Source organism: Pseudorca crassidens, chromosome 19 (genome assembly GCF_039906515.1).
Source record: "Pseudorca crassidens isolate mPseCra1 chromosome 19, mPseCra1.hap1, whole genome shotgun sequence".
In the NCBI taxonomy this organism is placed as follows: Eukaryota; Metazoa; Chordata; class Mammalia; order Artiodactyla; family Delphinidae; genus Pseudorca; species Pseudorca crassidens.
In genome coordinates, this window is record NC_090314.1 from 10,963,933 (window position 1) to 10,981,098 (window position 17,166).

Sequence of the window (17,166 nt, forward strand, 5' to 3'; positions counted from 1 at the left end):
GGTGGCACAAACACAAAAAAGCACACACAACAGAAAAAAATTCAAAGTGTTAATAAGAGTTGACTTTGAGCCCTAAGATTGCAGATGGATTTTATTTTTTCTCTTGTTTTTAATTTTTTCTACATGAACATATATTACTGCTATAGTCAAAAAATAAACTTCCCTTAAAAACCTTTATTAAAATTTCAATTTATTAAGCTGCTCTTGTCTTAAATGTAGCCCTCATCTCACTGTTTCCTACTAATGAGTTGGCCTAGGAGAACAATGCCTTCTGCTTCACTCAGTGCTAGATTTAACCAACTTTTAAACTAAAATGATTGCTTAGGGACCTCCCTGGTGGTCCAGTGGTTAAGACTCCGTGCTTCCAATGCAGGGGGCATGGGTTCGATCCCTGGCTGGGGAACTAAGATCCCACATGCCACAGAGCATGGCCAAAAAAAAAAAAAAATTAAAATGATTGCTTAAAACTTAGCAACCCCTGCTTCACCAGCAAAGCCTCTTAAGTGGATAATCAACCACAGGTTCAAAAAGAAAAGACACTACAAACCTTTTGGTGAAGGAAAGCTGTTCTCTGTTCCTTTGCCAACAGGAGTAGCTGGCAAAGAAAGTGATGCTTGGACAGCAGAATCCATCTTTTCACAGTCTAGAGTTGGAGAACTGGGAGCCGACTTTCTCGTTACTTCCTGCTGTCTCTCCCGAACAGCTAGTTCTTGTCTTAAATCTGTAAAATGTTGCAAAAGTAGTAATATTCACTAGAGGAAGCAAATACATCAAGCAAAGTCACATCTGAAATGGCATAAAGACACTCTTCCTAAATTACTACTTCTCAAAAATGAATTTCCTATTTAACAATTTTTATTTCCAGGGGAATAAAAATGACAACAACCCTACTGTCTACATGATCATTTAGACTTTAAAAATGCTATAAAGTTAACAGAACAATTATTTATGCCTATATGAAAAAAGAAATAGGGCAGAGTCCAAAGTAGAACTCACAGTGAACATATATGACACAAAAATAAATATTCTTTACCAACTCATTTGCATTTATTTTGAAATGATGATGTAGTTTGGGGATTATTACAAAATCAATGAAGTGTATTTTTGTCATTTTAAATGGCTTGGCTTTTTTTTTTTTTTTTTTACTAACTATCCTATGAAATACTTTGTTTTGAAAGGAAGTAGTCAAAATAGTTGCAAATTGTTTTCTTGTTTTGAAATATTGAATTTTTAACCCAAAATTTATGTTTTCTTTTCCAGTTATACAATTGACCTACAGAATACTTGCTTATTATTAAAAAAAGATACAAAGTTACCATACTCCTGGGTATGTATCAAAAAGAATTCAAAGTAGGACACCGAGATATTTGCACATCCATGTTCATTATGGACACATGATAAGTGAAATAAGCCAGTCACAAAAAGATAAATACTGTATGATTTCACTTATATAAGGTATCTAGGGCGCAGTAGTCCCTCCCTTATCTGAGGAACATATGTTCTAAGACCCTCAGTGGATGATTTACGTCCACTGAGCGTGATGGTGCAAAATTTCATCCTGCTACTCAGAACAGCACACAATTTAAAACTTACGAATTGTTGAGTTCTGGAATTCTCCACTTAATATTTTCAGACTGCAGCTGACCATGGGTTACTGAAACCATGGAAAGCTAAACCTCGGATAAGGAGGGACTACTGTAGTCACACCTAACAACAGTAAGTAGAACTGCAAGGCTTCCCTGGTGGCACAGTGGTTAAGAATCTGCCTGCCAATGCAGGGGACACGGGTTCAAGCCCTGGCCCAGGAAGATCCCACATGCCGCGGAGCAACTAAGCCTGTGTGCCACAACTACTGAGCCTGTGCTCTAGAGCCCGTGAGCCACAACTACTGAGCCTGCATGCCACAACTACTGAAGCCCGCGCACCTAGAGCCCGTGCTCCACAACGAGAAGCCACCGCAATGAGAAGCCCGCGCACCACATGGAAGAGTAGCGCCTGCTCGCCGCAACTAGAGAAAGCCCGCGCACAGCAACGAAGATCCAAGGCAGCCAAAAATAAAAATACATAAATTTATTTTTAAAAAAAGAGAGAGAGAAAGTAAAACTGCAGTTGCCAGGGGCTGGGGAAGGGAAAATGGGAATTTGTTGTTCAATAGGCAAAGAGCTTCAATTCTGCAACATGAAAAAGTTCTAGAGATCTACAAAACAATGTGAACATAGTTTAACATTACTGAACTGTACCCTCAGAAATGGGTAAGATGGTAAATTTTATGTTACGTGGTTTTTTTAAACCAGAATTGTAAACTTAAAAATAGGATAGAGTTAGTATTTTATACATTATATAAATTATGAGTTCTTCAGATGAATAAACCCTCCCCCAAAAAAGGAAAAGTCATGAAAAAAACAATTTTTAGAAGAGCCAATAAACATTAGCAAAAAGTTCTCACAAGTAGTAACCAAAGAACTACAAATTAAAAACAATGTGATATCAATTTTCAACTTTCAAATAGATTTTTAAATAATTTTAAAATCTGTTTTTGGGGCTTCCCTGGTGGCGCAGTGGTTGAGAGTCCGCCTGACAATGCAGGGGACACGGGTTCGTGCCCCGGTCTGGGAAGATCGCACATGCCGCAGAGCGGCTTGGGCCCATGAGCCATGGCCGCTGAGCCTGCGCATCTGGAGCCTGTGCTCCGCAACGGAAGAGGCCACAACAGTGAGACCCCCGTACCACAAAAAAAAAAAAAAAAGAAAAGAAAGAAAGAAAATCTGTTTTTATTATTCACAATACTAGTAAACATTGTGAGAAGGACACTCAGTCACTGCCAGAGTGTAAAGTTACCAACTTTCTAAAAAGTAATTTAGCAGCATCCATTACAACCATTAAAGATACTTGTATCCTTTGCCACTTCTAAGAATCTAAGAAAATCAAAGATACTCCCCAATATTATGTACAAGGACACTATTTACAGCAAAAAATTAACCACCAATAATAAAGGACCCATCAAAAAAATCATATGTAATAGAATATTATACATTTTTAAAAACCTGTTTCAAAAGATTTTTTTTAATGGCATGGATTACATTCACTGTATTAAAGGAGGATAGAAAAAAATATATATGTATATATAATGTGGTTCCAATTATATAAAGGAAAAAAATACACAGGTATGTTTATGTATAGTCACAGGGAAGAGTGGAAAGAAACACACCAAACTCTTAGTGGGTTCTCTCAAGATAAAGGGATTGACAGAGACTTTTAGTTTCTTCTTTACAATATTCTGCATTCTAACATGCATGAAAGAAAAAAAGAGGGAGGGAAGGAGAATTTTAAAAGAAAGTATATATTCTCTATATGTATAATATATATACAGCAATATGTACACATATGTAATGCTAATATGTGCATGACAAAATTATTTAGGACAAGCAAAAAGGAAAAACTCCAAACAAACCAAGCAGTATATATGCACAGTGGTAATGGTTAAGGCTTTGGGAAACAGACCAGGGTTTGAATCCCTACTGACAACTCAAACTCTCCGTGCCTCAGTTTTCTGACCTATAAAATGGGGATAATAGTACCTACCTCCTAGAGTTGAGGATGTAAATATTGAATAAACAGATTCAAAGTACTTAGCATAGTGTTTGACAAAAGCATATAAACGTGTAGCTTTAAAAAGCTGATCCTGAAGCTAGCTTAGCACTCTGGCTCAGGGACAGTAAGGTAATAAATATTCTTTAAGTATAATTTACCTCTTGCTTCATCCTTTAACCTCTGTACAGAGACCAACAAAGATTCCTTTTCATCAAGTTCACTTTCTAAAAATGCATTTCGTTCAATGGCTTGATTTAGCCTTTGTTCAAAGTCTTCCAGCGAAACTATTGTTGCCCTAAAAAAAAAAAAAAAATGAGAGTCCATGAATTAAATAAATAACGTGCAAATAGCTACTACAAAAGGAAACTGTCAGTTTATCTCATGCCATTTCCTGACCTAGAAAGCCTGGCCCAGTTAAAAGAGAATGATCTCGCCCCCTTCTGACCTCTGGTGCATTTAGTGTCTCTACTACCATTTGGGGCCATTCAATGTATTCTTTTCTCTTAAATTCCCATCTAAATTCCTTCAAGTGTCTTAAAGGAAGCCTACTTATCATACAATTTATATCTCCCCATTGGACTTTAAACATGAGTCAATGAAGTTTACATATTTTCAGGAAGAAAACTTTTCAATAGTTTTAGAGTATGTTAAGAATTAACTAAGAATTAGTTTAAAACGCAGTCCCAGGTCCCACTCTATTTACTTTCTTCCTACCAAGCTTTTCTTCTTCCCGCATTTCTCATCTTATTCATTCAGCAAACATTCACAGATACCTGCTATGTGTCCTCTACCCACTATGTCCTACAGAAATAAAATTTCCTAACCTCAAGTTAGAACTCTCAATGCCAGGGGTCCCCAGCAGGAGGTGAGCGACATGAGTGAGCAAAACTCCATCTGCCGCTCCGCATCGCTCACATTACCGCCTGAAAACCCCCTCCACTCCACCCCACCCCCTCCCCACCCCCGTCCCTGTCTGTGGAAAAACTGCCTTCCACGAAACCAGTCCCTGGTGCCAGAAAGGTTGGGGACCGCTGCTCAATGCCACGTCCAATTTTACCACCTCCCGTCAACTGTCAAAACGCCTCTCAATTCCATTTGCTCTCCTCCAACCTTCTGCCCTTGGCGTAATTCTTCATCCATCACCTGGATTACTCCTCAATGGTCTTCACATCTCCTCCTCCCTACTTTCAATTCCTCAGTATTATCTTCCCAAATCACAATCTGATAATACTCTTTTGTTTAAAAAATCTTAAGGAGCACCTCTTTGCCTACAGAATGACTTTCAAACATAGCTGAGCACAAGGTTCTCCACAACCTGGCCCCAAACATCTTCTAGTCTCATCTTGTTCAGCCATACTGTCTTTACACACTTCAGTCAAAGTGAAATATTAATACCTCATGCACTTTCCTGCCTCTCTGCCTTCACACCTCTCTTTTCACCGGTTAACATCTACTCCTCCTTGCAGACTCAGCTTCCCCAGTTACCACAGAGCACTTTAGCTGTGCCCTTCTCTATGCCCTGGAGCAGTCTGTACATTCCTCTGTACCAGTGTTTACCACGTGGATTGTCCCTATCTGTCACGCCCAAGGGCAGTGGCTAGTTTATCTTTGTATCCTCAACTCTAGCATCATGCCAAGCATTTAAGTGTCACTCAGATACTAAGGAAAGGAATATCAGACAATAATTGTAAAGTAATAGGAATTAAGTTTGGAATGGTTAAGAAACAACTAATTATAGATATATGCAATCTTGGCAAAGTGACGGCAAGCCACTATAGGCTGTTCCGCAAAATCATAATAAAAGCATTATTTTGAGACAATTCATTGGTCAGTATTAAAACAGAAGAGAATAAAAAGCAGTGAAAATTTAAAGACAGATCAGCTAGGAATTAACTGCAGGACTCAGGTATAAGATGTGAGGACCTTCAAGAAGTGTGGTAGTACTGAGAACATACAGGGAAGATGGAGGAATGAATGAGTCATGTTTTAAAGAAAAACCAACAGGATCAACAATGGCACCTGAAAGAAGATGGAAAAAGGAAAACCAGAAAGAAAAGCCTGGAAGAGCATTATCTGGGGAGATCAGGATTTTTGGTAAGTTTCAATGTGACGAGTTACAGGTGACATGAAATACCAAAAGGAAATGCTCTGGAACTAGGATCTAGGTGATAGGTCGAGCCTAAAACCAAATTCTAATCACTGACTGCCAACTTCGGTCATTGCAACAGAAGGCACACCGCTCACGTACCGCTTTGCCCGCTCCAGGTCGTCGTTGGCCTGCTCCAGCTCCCTCACGTACTTATGTAGCTGCTCCTTAATGGCCCGGGTCTGACTTAGATCATCTTCTAATACTGAGACCTGCTTGTAGCTCTGTGCATACTGATGCTCCAGTTTCTCCTGAAGGTGTGGGTATAAGGAAGGAAAGCATGTGTCATTAACATATAGTTTTCTTTAATAAAGGATGTAACTTAAGTAAGGGGTGGGACAGGGGTGGGTGGGATCCAAGAGATTCACCCACAATCTGAGTTGATGGTACCCCTCTCTCCTTTTTACACTATTTAAAATCAATGACACATTCATTCCAAGTGCCTTAACTCATATAAAATTAGTCAATCGTTCTCCTCTCAAAGAAATTTAATAATGATCTCTCTGAAAAGAGGTAAAATAGTGAAACCGTTGCCTTAAAAACCTCAATCTTGGTGGGGGAACCTCCGGGTTCTTAGGCTGAATGCAGCCCAGGTACGCACAAAGAAGTTGACTGACAAGAGTTCAAATTCCCTATACCTCACCTTCCCCAAACCTACCCCACTGCCCCGACACAGGAATACCCCAAGCATCTGGCTTAGGCATGTGAGGAAGAGCAGCAAAAAGGGGTTAATCTTTCACTCCTGAAAATTCCTTGTTAGAAGGGAATTTTTAAAAACTAAACTCCAAAACTAAAGGGACTACAAACCATAATGAAATAAATGTGTATTTCATACAAATATAATTTTAAAGTGCCACACAATGAGGTACTCTGTCAAAACAAATAATCAGGCAGCTTTTGAAAATTATAGGAACTACAGCGTAATATTATAGCTAGGAACATTACAGCTAAAAAACTGACAGCTACAGTTTCCAAGTGAACTCCTGAACTCTAAACCACCTTTCCCTTGGTTCCATGAAAGCAAACAGTTTTTGTCAAAAATTCACTTTAGGCCTTTTTACATTTTTATGTTGCCTGCTGCTCTTAAGCTCCACCTAAAAGAATGTATTTCTCATTTTAATAAAACCCAGCAAATGAGGCACCAGCTTTTACTGCCACAATTACCTTTAATGCTTCCACTTCATACTTCAGTCTTTGGTTATCAGCTTGCAAGTCTCTATTTCTTTGTTCAGCCTGTACTAACTGTGCCTCCAACTCTGCTTCTAATTCTCTGCTTCCTTCCTGGAATTCAACTAGCTCATCCCGAGCTTCCTGGAAGCTAATCAGAAACAAAGCGGGAAAGATCAGTTATAGTAGGAAGCATAAGGATCATCCTGAAGATGATTATATATCAATTCAATAATTTTTGCCTGAACGTTATGCTACCATAAAATATACTAAACAATAAAGGCCATCTATTTTGCATCTCTTACTCTATATTCAGGATTCAATGAAAATAAATTATAAGCCTCAAAAGGATTCATTTTTTATACACTTCACCCCTTTCTTATTTAACATATTGATAAAGAAGCACATATTACTATCCACAAATTAGTTTAACATTTAGATTTGTTTTTTCAATGTAATTGGTTTCCTCTGTAATTCCATTATTCAATTTTATGCGTTTAAAAATGTTATTCTGAGAAGGGGTCCATAGGCTTTCCCCAGCCTATGAAGGCACCTATGGCACAAAAAGACTAAGAACCCCTGCCATAGACGCACACTTTCCATATCCACTAGCACAGTACAGTAACTGGCTTCAGCAACAACAGCGAAATAGCAATAAAAGGTTTGACAGGGCTTCCCTGGTGGCGCAGTGATTAAGAATCCGCCTGCCAATGCAGGGGACAAGGGTTCAAGCCCTGGTCTGGGAAGATCCCACATGCCGCGGAGCAAATAAGCCCACGTGCCACAACTACTGAGCCTGCACTCTAGAGCCCACGAGCCACAACTACGGAAGACAGCGAGCCTAGAACCTGTGCTCCGCAACAAGACAAGCCACCGCAATGAGAAGTCCGTGCACAGCAATGAAGACCCAATGCAGCCCAAAAAAAAAAAAGGTCTGATAAGTCTTACTAAACTGTTAACCAAAGTTGGAAGATGTATATATATTTTAGAAAGATTTCATTTTAAAAAGAAATTTAAGATAAGTTTTGGTACTTAAAAGGTTATCTACAAGTTTTCCCAACTAATTGAAATGATTAAGATTTTATAAAAGGCTCCATATACCCCTGAAGCTCTTGCCCCTCCCTCAAAGCTTTGCTGGCTCCAGACACTGATAACACCTGCCTGAAGAAAGTCTACCCTATGAAGCCCTAGAGAGCTTATCAGAATCTCCAAAAGACCAAAATGATGAGGCAGAATCTGTACACCGAGCAGGCCAAAGATGGCCAAGAGCAGTAATAAGCTTTATTAAAAGGAGGTAAACTACCAGGAGAAATCACAAATGACAGTTTTCTTACTATTTTAATAATTCGAGTAATATAAGGATTTATGTCATTTTTATATTATTTAAATACAAGCAATGCTATGACTATTTCTAGAATCCCAATCCTATATCAGAAACTCTAAATTTAGCTTTGCTAAAAAAAAAAAAAAGGCACAAACTAGAGATTATGTATTCCAAAGCCCTCTCCTATTTTTAGGATGCTTTTCAACATTACCTTTGTTTATACTTCAAGGAAAGTTCCTTCCAATAAGCAGTTTCCTCCTTTAAACTTGAAAAATCTGGTATATCTTCACCATCCATGATCAAGAAAGCCTGTGAAATATTAAAGACGAAAATAAATTAATAGAGAACATAGGAATCTTAGTAAAAGTATAAAGTCTGGGACAACACTAAATCTGCAGCATTTTGGAGGGAGTCAAACACGAAAGACTCTAAGAGCAGTGAACTCTTCATTACAATAAGCCCAGGCACCTAAATCACTTCACTGCCCCTCTCACAGGGACCACCAGCATTGTGGACGGGGTCAGGAGAGGAGATGAACAAAGTCACGGAAGCCACGAGAAGCGCTTCTGGTGGCGGCACTAGGTTCTGGGGAGTTGACCCCACAGAATCATCCTGCAGCTGGTTCACAGCGAACTGATCTTCTGGGAATCAGGTGACAGAAAACAAGCTTACTGTTAGAGTTGCTACTGCTGCATGCCCTTCTCTGTTGTACAATTGCTTCAAAACACCTGCTTGAAACATTTTATACCAGGTAGCCTTTCAAGGAGATCAGGGACCACATTCCCAATAATTTACTATCATTACATTTCTAAAAATTTCCTGTTAATTATCTTTTAAGTCCCAAGCTTCCTCCATAAGTCCACTAATTCTCCAACTTCAATGTTCTTTCACCTTGGTTCTTCTCCCAAGGCTTTCAGAGTGGGTTAAAAAATATCTATTTTGGGCTTCCCTGGTTGCGCAGTGGTTGAGAGTCCGCCTGCCGATGCAGGGGACATGGGTTCGTGCCCCGGTCCGGGAAGATCCCACATGCCGCAGAGCGGCTGGTCCCGTGAGCCATGGCCGCCGAGGCTGTGCGTCCGGAGCCTGTGCTCCGCAACGGGAGAGGCCACAACAGTGAGAGGCCCGCGTACCATAAAAATATATATATATATATATATATATATATATTTAGTTAACCTTGCATTTAGACTGGCTACCTAAAATTCCCAACTGACTGTCAGGCCCAATGGAATACCAAAGACGTTGGGCTTGTCCTAGATTCACACCTAAGTGTTTCAGTCTTACCTCCTACAACCCTCTCCCCAAGCATCCTACTTTATATTCCAGCAATACTGTTCAAAAGTGTCCTAATGCACCATTCTGCTTCAGGTCTGGATATTTTCCCTCCCTGGAATAGCTCTCCTTCCTTGTGCATTTAGAAAGCTCCTATTTATCCTTTAAAACCTAGCTGTCACCTTTTCCTGTCCTCACCCAGACAGCACTAAAATCTCCCAAACTCTTGGCCCCCATGAATATGCTTTCATGCATATATTTACCACATAATAATGCATTTGCTTACACCTCCCCCTACTAGGCTGTGTATTATTCTTACTGATTTCAACCCCAGCACATTGCCTGCACAATAGCAGATATTCAATAATATTTATTAAATTAAACCAAAATTGATTCAACCTAATCCATACTGGGTAGCAAGAATTCAAGGCCAGCTTTAAAAGTAAATTAATAGGGACTTCTCTGGTGGTGCAGTGGTTAAGAATCCGCCTGCCAATGCAGGGGACACGGGTTCGAGCCCTGGTCCGATCCCACATGCCGCGGAGCAACGAATCCCATGTGCCACAACTACTGAGCCTGCGCTCTAGAGCCCGTGCGCCACAACTACTGAGCCCGTGCCACAACTACTGAAGCCCACACGCCTAGAGCCCGTGCTCTGCAACAAGAGAAGCCATCTCACCGCGTCGAGGAGTAGCCCCCTTTCGCCACAACTAGAGAAAGCCCGCACACAGCAATGAAGACCCAAAGCAGCCAAAAATAAATTTTAAAAGTAAATTAAAACTTGAAGTTGTAGAGAATACGGAATTCACCCAGCAGGACTCACTACTCACGAATGTTTGGAAAAGACATGGACAAGAACAAATACAGTACAAATTCAACTTGAGGGTAGGTATACCAAAGAGACACAAGAATGGCTTCTAGTTGAATAAAATTAAAATGTAACTATCAATATATACATTTAGTGTGATGCTTTTGCGGCCTACTGTGACTTCTTACGGTTTTAGTCAAGTCTTTTCTGACCACATCGTCTATTATTACTTTTGGCATATTAGTCAATCTTCTAATTACCTTAAATTACCAATCAGCCTAAGAGTTCTCTGAAAAGAGATGGTCCTTGACATGCGTGGCATCTCTTCCTGGCACTAAGCACAGCACTTTGCTCAGAGAAAGTACATAGTGCTTACAGACGTTTACTGAGCACCTACAATGTGTCAGACATTGTTAAGTGCTGGATAAACATTCAGTACACCAAATGCACCCTCCTCTAATCTTATTACCCCTACACTGGCACACTTTTGTCTGTTTTTCTACTCTTGAAGATACCGTTATAGCATGACAGCATACTAAAATGTAAAACCCACAGTTAGGAGTCCTGCTGAGACTGGGTTCTAGGGTTTCCACTCTGTCATTAAATTCCTTAATGGCAATTAAGCAATCTGCTTAATCTCTTAAAGTCTCAGTTTTTTCATCTAATAAGGGTTTGGACTATACTAGCTGACTTGTTTCTTCAAATATGTATACTGGTTAGTAAATAATACTGATTAATTCTATAATCCTAACTCTTCATCAAAGTTCCCAATTCCTATTCAATTTCCCCAGATGTAGGGATAATCTTATTTGTAACTGTAATTTAATTTGTAGTAAGGTGTGAATGAAGATGAGGCTAATCCAGTAGCAAGAGGTTTATTTGTATCTCAGAAGAGTATCCAGAGCAGTTAAGGGCATCACCACATGCATCAAAAACCCCTCCGACTCATTGCCTAAGTCTCCTTGACAACCCAGCTGAAGATAGAATTACAGGACACATGAGAGAAGCGCCTCAGGGTGAGGCAACAATCATTGTGTCCCTTGAATGCTCTACATAAGGTATTTTCCCAAAATGCAAAGAAAAAAAAAAAAAAGTTAATTACATTTGAAATCTATGAATCCAGCCGTAAAGAAGCTCCTGGGTGCTGGTCCTCAAATCTGGAGAGACACATCCGCCACTGGAACACTGGCAACCATGTATCAATGTGCAGCTCAAACATTCAGCTTCTCATACACAATCGATAAATTATGGTATTGCAAAATGTTATGAAGATCTAAGGGACACAAGAAGCAAAGTTCTGCTGCTACTTTATTTTAAACAAGAAATATTTGGGGCTACCCTGGTGGCGCAGTGGTTGAGAGTCCGCCTGCCGATGCAGGGGACGTGGGTTCGTGCTCTGGTCTGGGAAGACCCCACATGCCGCGGAGCGGCTGGGCCCGTGAGCCATGGCCGCTGAGCCTGCGCATCCGGAGCCTGTGCTCCGCAACAGGAGAGGCCACAACAGTGAGAGGCTCGCATACTGAAAAAAAAAAAAAAAAGCAATATTTGAAGAGCGATGAAAGGTTGTTTCTCTCCAGGTAGTTTCCAAGGGCAGGACCTGTGTCTTATAAATCCCTTCTGCCTCACCAGGAACATGGAACGCCGTAGAAGTCTAATATTTGAATCTGACTTATAATCTTTTTTTTTCCTATTATTCCTTCTTTGCTTTCAAAGTACTGCTTTCCTTTATTAATATCGAAATTCCCATTTCAGAAATGGTGTAAGTCAAAAGATGTGTGGGCAGTTTATTTCTACCTCACAACACACCACCATGTATTAAATCAAGATTATAAAACCTATCATTCTCGGCTAGACAAAATTATCAGTCTGAGGCAGGCCAAGCCACATTCACAGTCACTTATAAAGCTCAGCATAGGCTCCACACCACAGAATAGGGAGCTGCTGGGACTTACTGGGGCGAGCCTCGGCGATAACCGCTGCACACTAGCTACCTAAAATAATCACTGTCCAGCCCTTAATTCTTAAATATAAATGGACAACCAAGAACCACCAGACAAATGAGAAAAGCCAGCAACATGAGTAAGAAAATCCTAGGACCTACTGAACCTAGAGGAAAACAGGTAATTCAGGAAATGAGAGAACTCTTCTCATACAAGAACTCAGGAGGGTTACCTCCTACACATCTCCTGAGACAGCTACAAAAGAGAGAACAAGACCTGGATGGCACAGGCTATAGGAAATAGTGGCTCCAACCCAGTTGCAAAGAAGAAACATCCCAAGATGAAGCCTAGTCCATCACGCCCCGAGAGTCACTCAGTCCAGATGGATGGCTCCAGGAAAAAGGAGGAACCCCATAACAGACACCATGACTGGGAAGCTGGATAAATCTGAGGTTATGATAAAAGGACATCACTCTTGTGTCAACAAGAAAAAAAAGCAAGTTGGAAACTCCAGAGAAATCAAAACACAGTACTATTTGGTCTTAAATTTACGTTTAGTGTGTTGCTCCCTTTAAAGATTCTAGGATTTGGTAAACAAGTCTGTATTCTTTTTTGGGCCCTAATTCTGTAGACTTTGATGATAATACCTCTCAGCCTTGGTCTTCTCAAAGTGAATATTTCTTGTCCTTTTAGCTTTGTATTCACTTGGCAGCCATCTGGATCCCTTAAATATTTTTGTTGTCTTGCTTTGGAACTTCTCTAGATTACAAACATGCCTTTCTGGAGTTCAGTGACTGATGCTACTTCAGCATGTCAACATTCTATTCGCAGGTAGGATACTTTTACAGTTTCCAGTACTCCTGTTACTGTGCAGTATTTGATGATTCTGGCGATTGGTCCATGGGCCAAAGTCCTTATAGAAGTTCATAATGACTACTAGATGCCTCCCTTGGCATCTAACATTTACTTGAATGTATTTGAATGTGGAGCCAACCCTTCTACAAATAGGGTTAGGGTTGTTTTTATCTACAAATGTTATCGTTCACATGCCCAGTTTGAAACTTTTGTGTGAGGCTGTTTTTCGTTGTTGCTGTTGACCCATTTATACAGTATCAGAGGACCTACAGCTGTTATTACTTTGAAGAGTGCTTAGCTAAGTAGTGTTCCCTGAGGAATCTCACTGTTTACACCTCTGGGTATACTATAAAGTGTCCATTTGTCCCTGTTTTTTGGTTCTTGAATAGGGCCGTATTCTTAATACAACTACCAATTTTTCCATCAGTGTCCCCTGGCGACTCAGGTTTTAAATAGCCTTTCGTGTGAAACTTCTTGAGAATCTAGTTCTATTTCTTGTATTTTCCTTGTCCAACTACTTAGCTCAGCATCAAATAATTCTAGCCAAATTATTTTAATATGTGTTTTTATTTCACACTCGCTTCTGTTTTCTCACTGAATCTCATGTGAGTTGAACGTAGACTACAATTTTTCTAATTAACAGGCTACTTTTACAAGTCACTTATTGGTCCCTCAAACAGTAATCTATGCCAGAAGGCTTTTACTAAAATGACCATCAGCTTTTCCAAACGAACCAATTAAAAACACTTAAGAGGGTAACAAGTGGTAGGAGCAGCACAGCATAGCAGTTAAGAGCCCTGACCCTGGAGCCAAACTGCCCAGGTTGGAATCAGAGTCCTCTACTCACTAGTTGACCTTGGGCAAGTTATTTAACCACTCAGTGACCCACTTCCTCACCTGTAAAATGGAGATAATAATTAAAATAGGGTTGTTATGAAGATTAAGTGTGTTAACATTTGAAAGTACTTAGTACGGAGTCTGGCACAGTAAACGCAGCATAAATTTCATTTTTTTATTTGGTTGCGCCGGGTCTTAGTTGCGTCGTTAAATTATTTTTAAAAACTGGTCGTTCAGTTGCAGACCTTTGAAGTATAACCACAAAATAAATGTACTTCAGACTTTAGAACATACAAATGATTCCTTAAAATTAATCACTTCTGGAAGCTATGTGCATATTTCAGTGATACCACCATTACTGAAAACATTTCTAAAAACCTCTTCTGGAATAGCCTTGAAGAACCAGATTAAAAAATAAACAAAAAGCTCTTTCTTTGTGGTCATACCTCATTTCTACTGCCTAATTGTTATTATCCAGCTTTATCACTCTAATTTTATTCATGAGACTCAGCCTTTACAGAAATTGGATTTTTTTTACAAATAACAAAAATTTGCTACCTTCTCAGGGGCTATAAAGACAATCTGTTCATTTTGCTTCAAGTTACAGCAGGAGGATGTGTCCACTGTGTTATATGAAACTATGTAACTGGAGATATTAGACTACAGAAAGTCAATACAGAAAACTATACTGCTACCAAAAAAAAGAAAAAGCTTTAATGACACATCTACAATCTTCTGAAGCTGAAATGAAAGTAGATAATTATATACTCTTCCGCACTACCCAAATCTTCCCTCAATACCTTGTCCCATACAGATGGAGTGTGAACCCCAGAAGTATGACAACTTCTACATGGGGCATTATGATACTGTATGTGACCTTTAGATATCTAGCAACTGACAAATCAACTCATTTGGGTATAAAACTGCCTGTCCCAAATGCTATATTTACAAAGAAACTATTCTTTCTGCAATGCTAAGAAAATCCATTTCATATGATATTGTCTCCTTGTTAATAGTTGTAGAATGGACTAGTGAGACTGGAAGAGTTCTTCTGGAACTCACAATAGATAATAGATACCTTTTTACCAAAATTCTTCTACTCCCAAAGGTGACACATAGAGAATTTTAACCTTTTCAAAGTCAATCATAAATATGGTCTCCCCTTTGGTCCTATCAAACTTCTTTTTCTACCTTATGAAGTGCTCAGAAACTTACGTCAGAAGTAATTTTAAGCTTTAGTAACCAAATTTATCCCAGTATGACTTAAAATGAGAATAAAAATAAGTTTTGGAGATGTCACAAAAGCAATCTAGGTTTTTACTGAGGTTTCTACTTAAGTGTTCCTCATCCAATTTCAATTTACTTAATTTAAAAAGCCAAAACAGAACAAAAAACAACTGCTTCATAAGATTTCTATCTGGACCCAGTCAACTTCAACCAGGGCTAACCAAAGGTTTGTTGTTGTTGTTGTTCCTTCTGATCTCTGATTTTAAATAATAACTTTAATAAAGATTCAGAGGAGGTATTTTAGTTCCCCTTTATTCTCTTCAACACATGACTTAATGCTGCATTTTACCCCCACCAACTTCATGACTTAGCAAAGTCATTACCCTGTTTCATAAATGGATTAAAAGCAGCACAATTTATCAGACAAAATAATTAGCCAGCAACCATGACCAAGTACCAGTGTAGGATTTCTCTCACAAATGAGTAGCAGTTCTTATCCTAGGTAGGTCTGCTCAAAAACATTGGAACACATCTCCTACTAGCTTCTGGTATATTTTTGGCAAACTTTCTACTTTGCTTTCTAGCTGAGAAGGGTATAAAAATCCCACAAAAAGAAACCAGAACTCCAAGCCGGGAGATGTAAATCCTGGACCAAGCGAAGCCCCTCACCGGCTGGTAGAATCCACAGTAGAAATCACTTAAGCCCCCACCCCATCTGGTCTCAATTTCCCCATCCGTCAAATGGCGAGAAGAGAATCAGGCACAGCCACTAACCAGGTGATGAGGTTCAAAGGAGATAGCGAGAGTATTCTGAAACGAGTAAAGGCGCTACAGAAATGTAACAAAATTATCAGGAGTGAAAGAACCCTCAGTTCCTTGGCAAAACGTAAAGGATTACTTCGTTGCTTACCAACAAAAAAAAAAGAAAGGCCAGCACAAGCAACCCGAACCCGTTTGGTGACACTCTTCTGAACTCCAAGAGGGGTGATGAGCAGTTTGGGACAGGCAGTCACGGGAATGCCACCGGAGCCCAAGGTGGGCTGCTTCCGCTCTGGCCCCTCGCTTCTCTCCCGCGGGGAGTTCTAAATCCAACCCGGCTCCGAACCACCCCCCCCCAGCTGAAGGGATGGGGGAGGGGCGGTGGAGGAGGATGGCTAAGCTGCCGCCACCACCTCCAACGGAGCCGCTCCTTGCGCCACCAGCGCCCGGGCCCATGGTGCCACGTCCCGGCCTTCGTCCCCGCCATCCCTCACCCCACCCGCGGACACGGGCACAGCCTAGGGAGACCGCCTGGCTCGCTCCATTCCAGGCGCCCCGGTGGGCCACACCTCGGACCAGGGCGGGAGGGGGCAGTTAAGAGCGGTTGGAACAGTTACCGCCGGACTGGTCGCCCCGGAACCCGGGCCCGGCCCAGCGGGGCCTCGGACACAGCCCCCGGGCTAGCAGGCTCCCCGGGGACAGGCCTCGGCACCGCCGACTCGGCGCGGCACCCTCGGGAGCTGCCCCGCACCACAGGCTCACCTCCAATATGTCAAAAGCGCATATTCGCCACCGCTCGACCGCAGTCTCCTCTCCGCTGGCCTGGCCAGGCCCGCCCAGCCGCTCAGCTCCTCTCCCCTCCGCAGCCTTGAGCTCCACTCCGCGCACCTCCGCGCCCGCCTCCTCCCCGACACGTCAGAGGCTGCCTGGGTATCCGAGGCCATTCTGTGACGCACGGGGGCGGGGCTCTGAGCATGCGCGCGAGCGCGGGGGCGGCCTGGGCGGGGCTGTGGCGAGAATGGTGTCACGGGGGGCCGGGCCGCCCCGGGCCCGGCGCGCTGACGTCAAGCTGGCGGCGGCCTTCTGCGCCGGTGTTCTGGGCCCCACTGCGTATCGTTTGCGACCTTCGTGGTTCCCCAAAAAGGCTCTACGTTCGGGAAGGTGGCATCACCGTGGATGACAACTGCCTCCCGGTTTTCAGCCATCAAGTCCTCCAAGTGTCTGTTTCAGTGTTCCAGTT

At 41.4% G+C, this 17,166-nt stretch overlaps 1 protein-coding gene across 5 annotated transcripts in view; it reads right to left on the minus strand.

Moving 5' to 3' along the window:
* Positions 1 to 16,849, minus strand: part of NDEL1 (nudE neurodevelopment protein 1 like 1) — a 50,346-nt gene extending 33,497 nt beyond the window's left edge. For all 5 annotated transcript variants that reach the window (XM_067717137.1, XM_067717140.1, XM_067717136.1 and 2 more), the window contains exons 1-6: positions 16,689 to 16,849; positions 8,440 to 8,537; positions 6,902 to 7,055; positions 5,840 to 5,988; positions 3,750 to 3,886; positions 548 to 721 (exon numbers count right to left, since the gene is read on the minus strand). In XM_067717137.1, the coding sequence (XP_067573238.1) occupies positions 548 to 721; positions 3,750 to 3,886; positions 5,840 to 5,988; positions 6,902 to 7,055; positions 8,440 to 8,525 (700 nt within the window). In that variant the 5' untranslated portion in view covers positions 8,526 to 8,537; positions 16,689 to 16,849. The remainder of the gene's footprint in view (positions 1 to 547; positions 722 to 3,749; positions 3,887 to 5,839; positions 5,989 to 6,901; positions 7,056 to 8,439; positions 8,538 to 16,688) is intronic.
* Between the last annotated feature and the right edge of the window lie 317 nt (positions 16,850 to 17,166).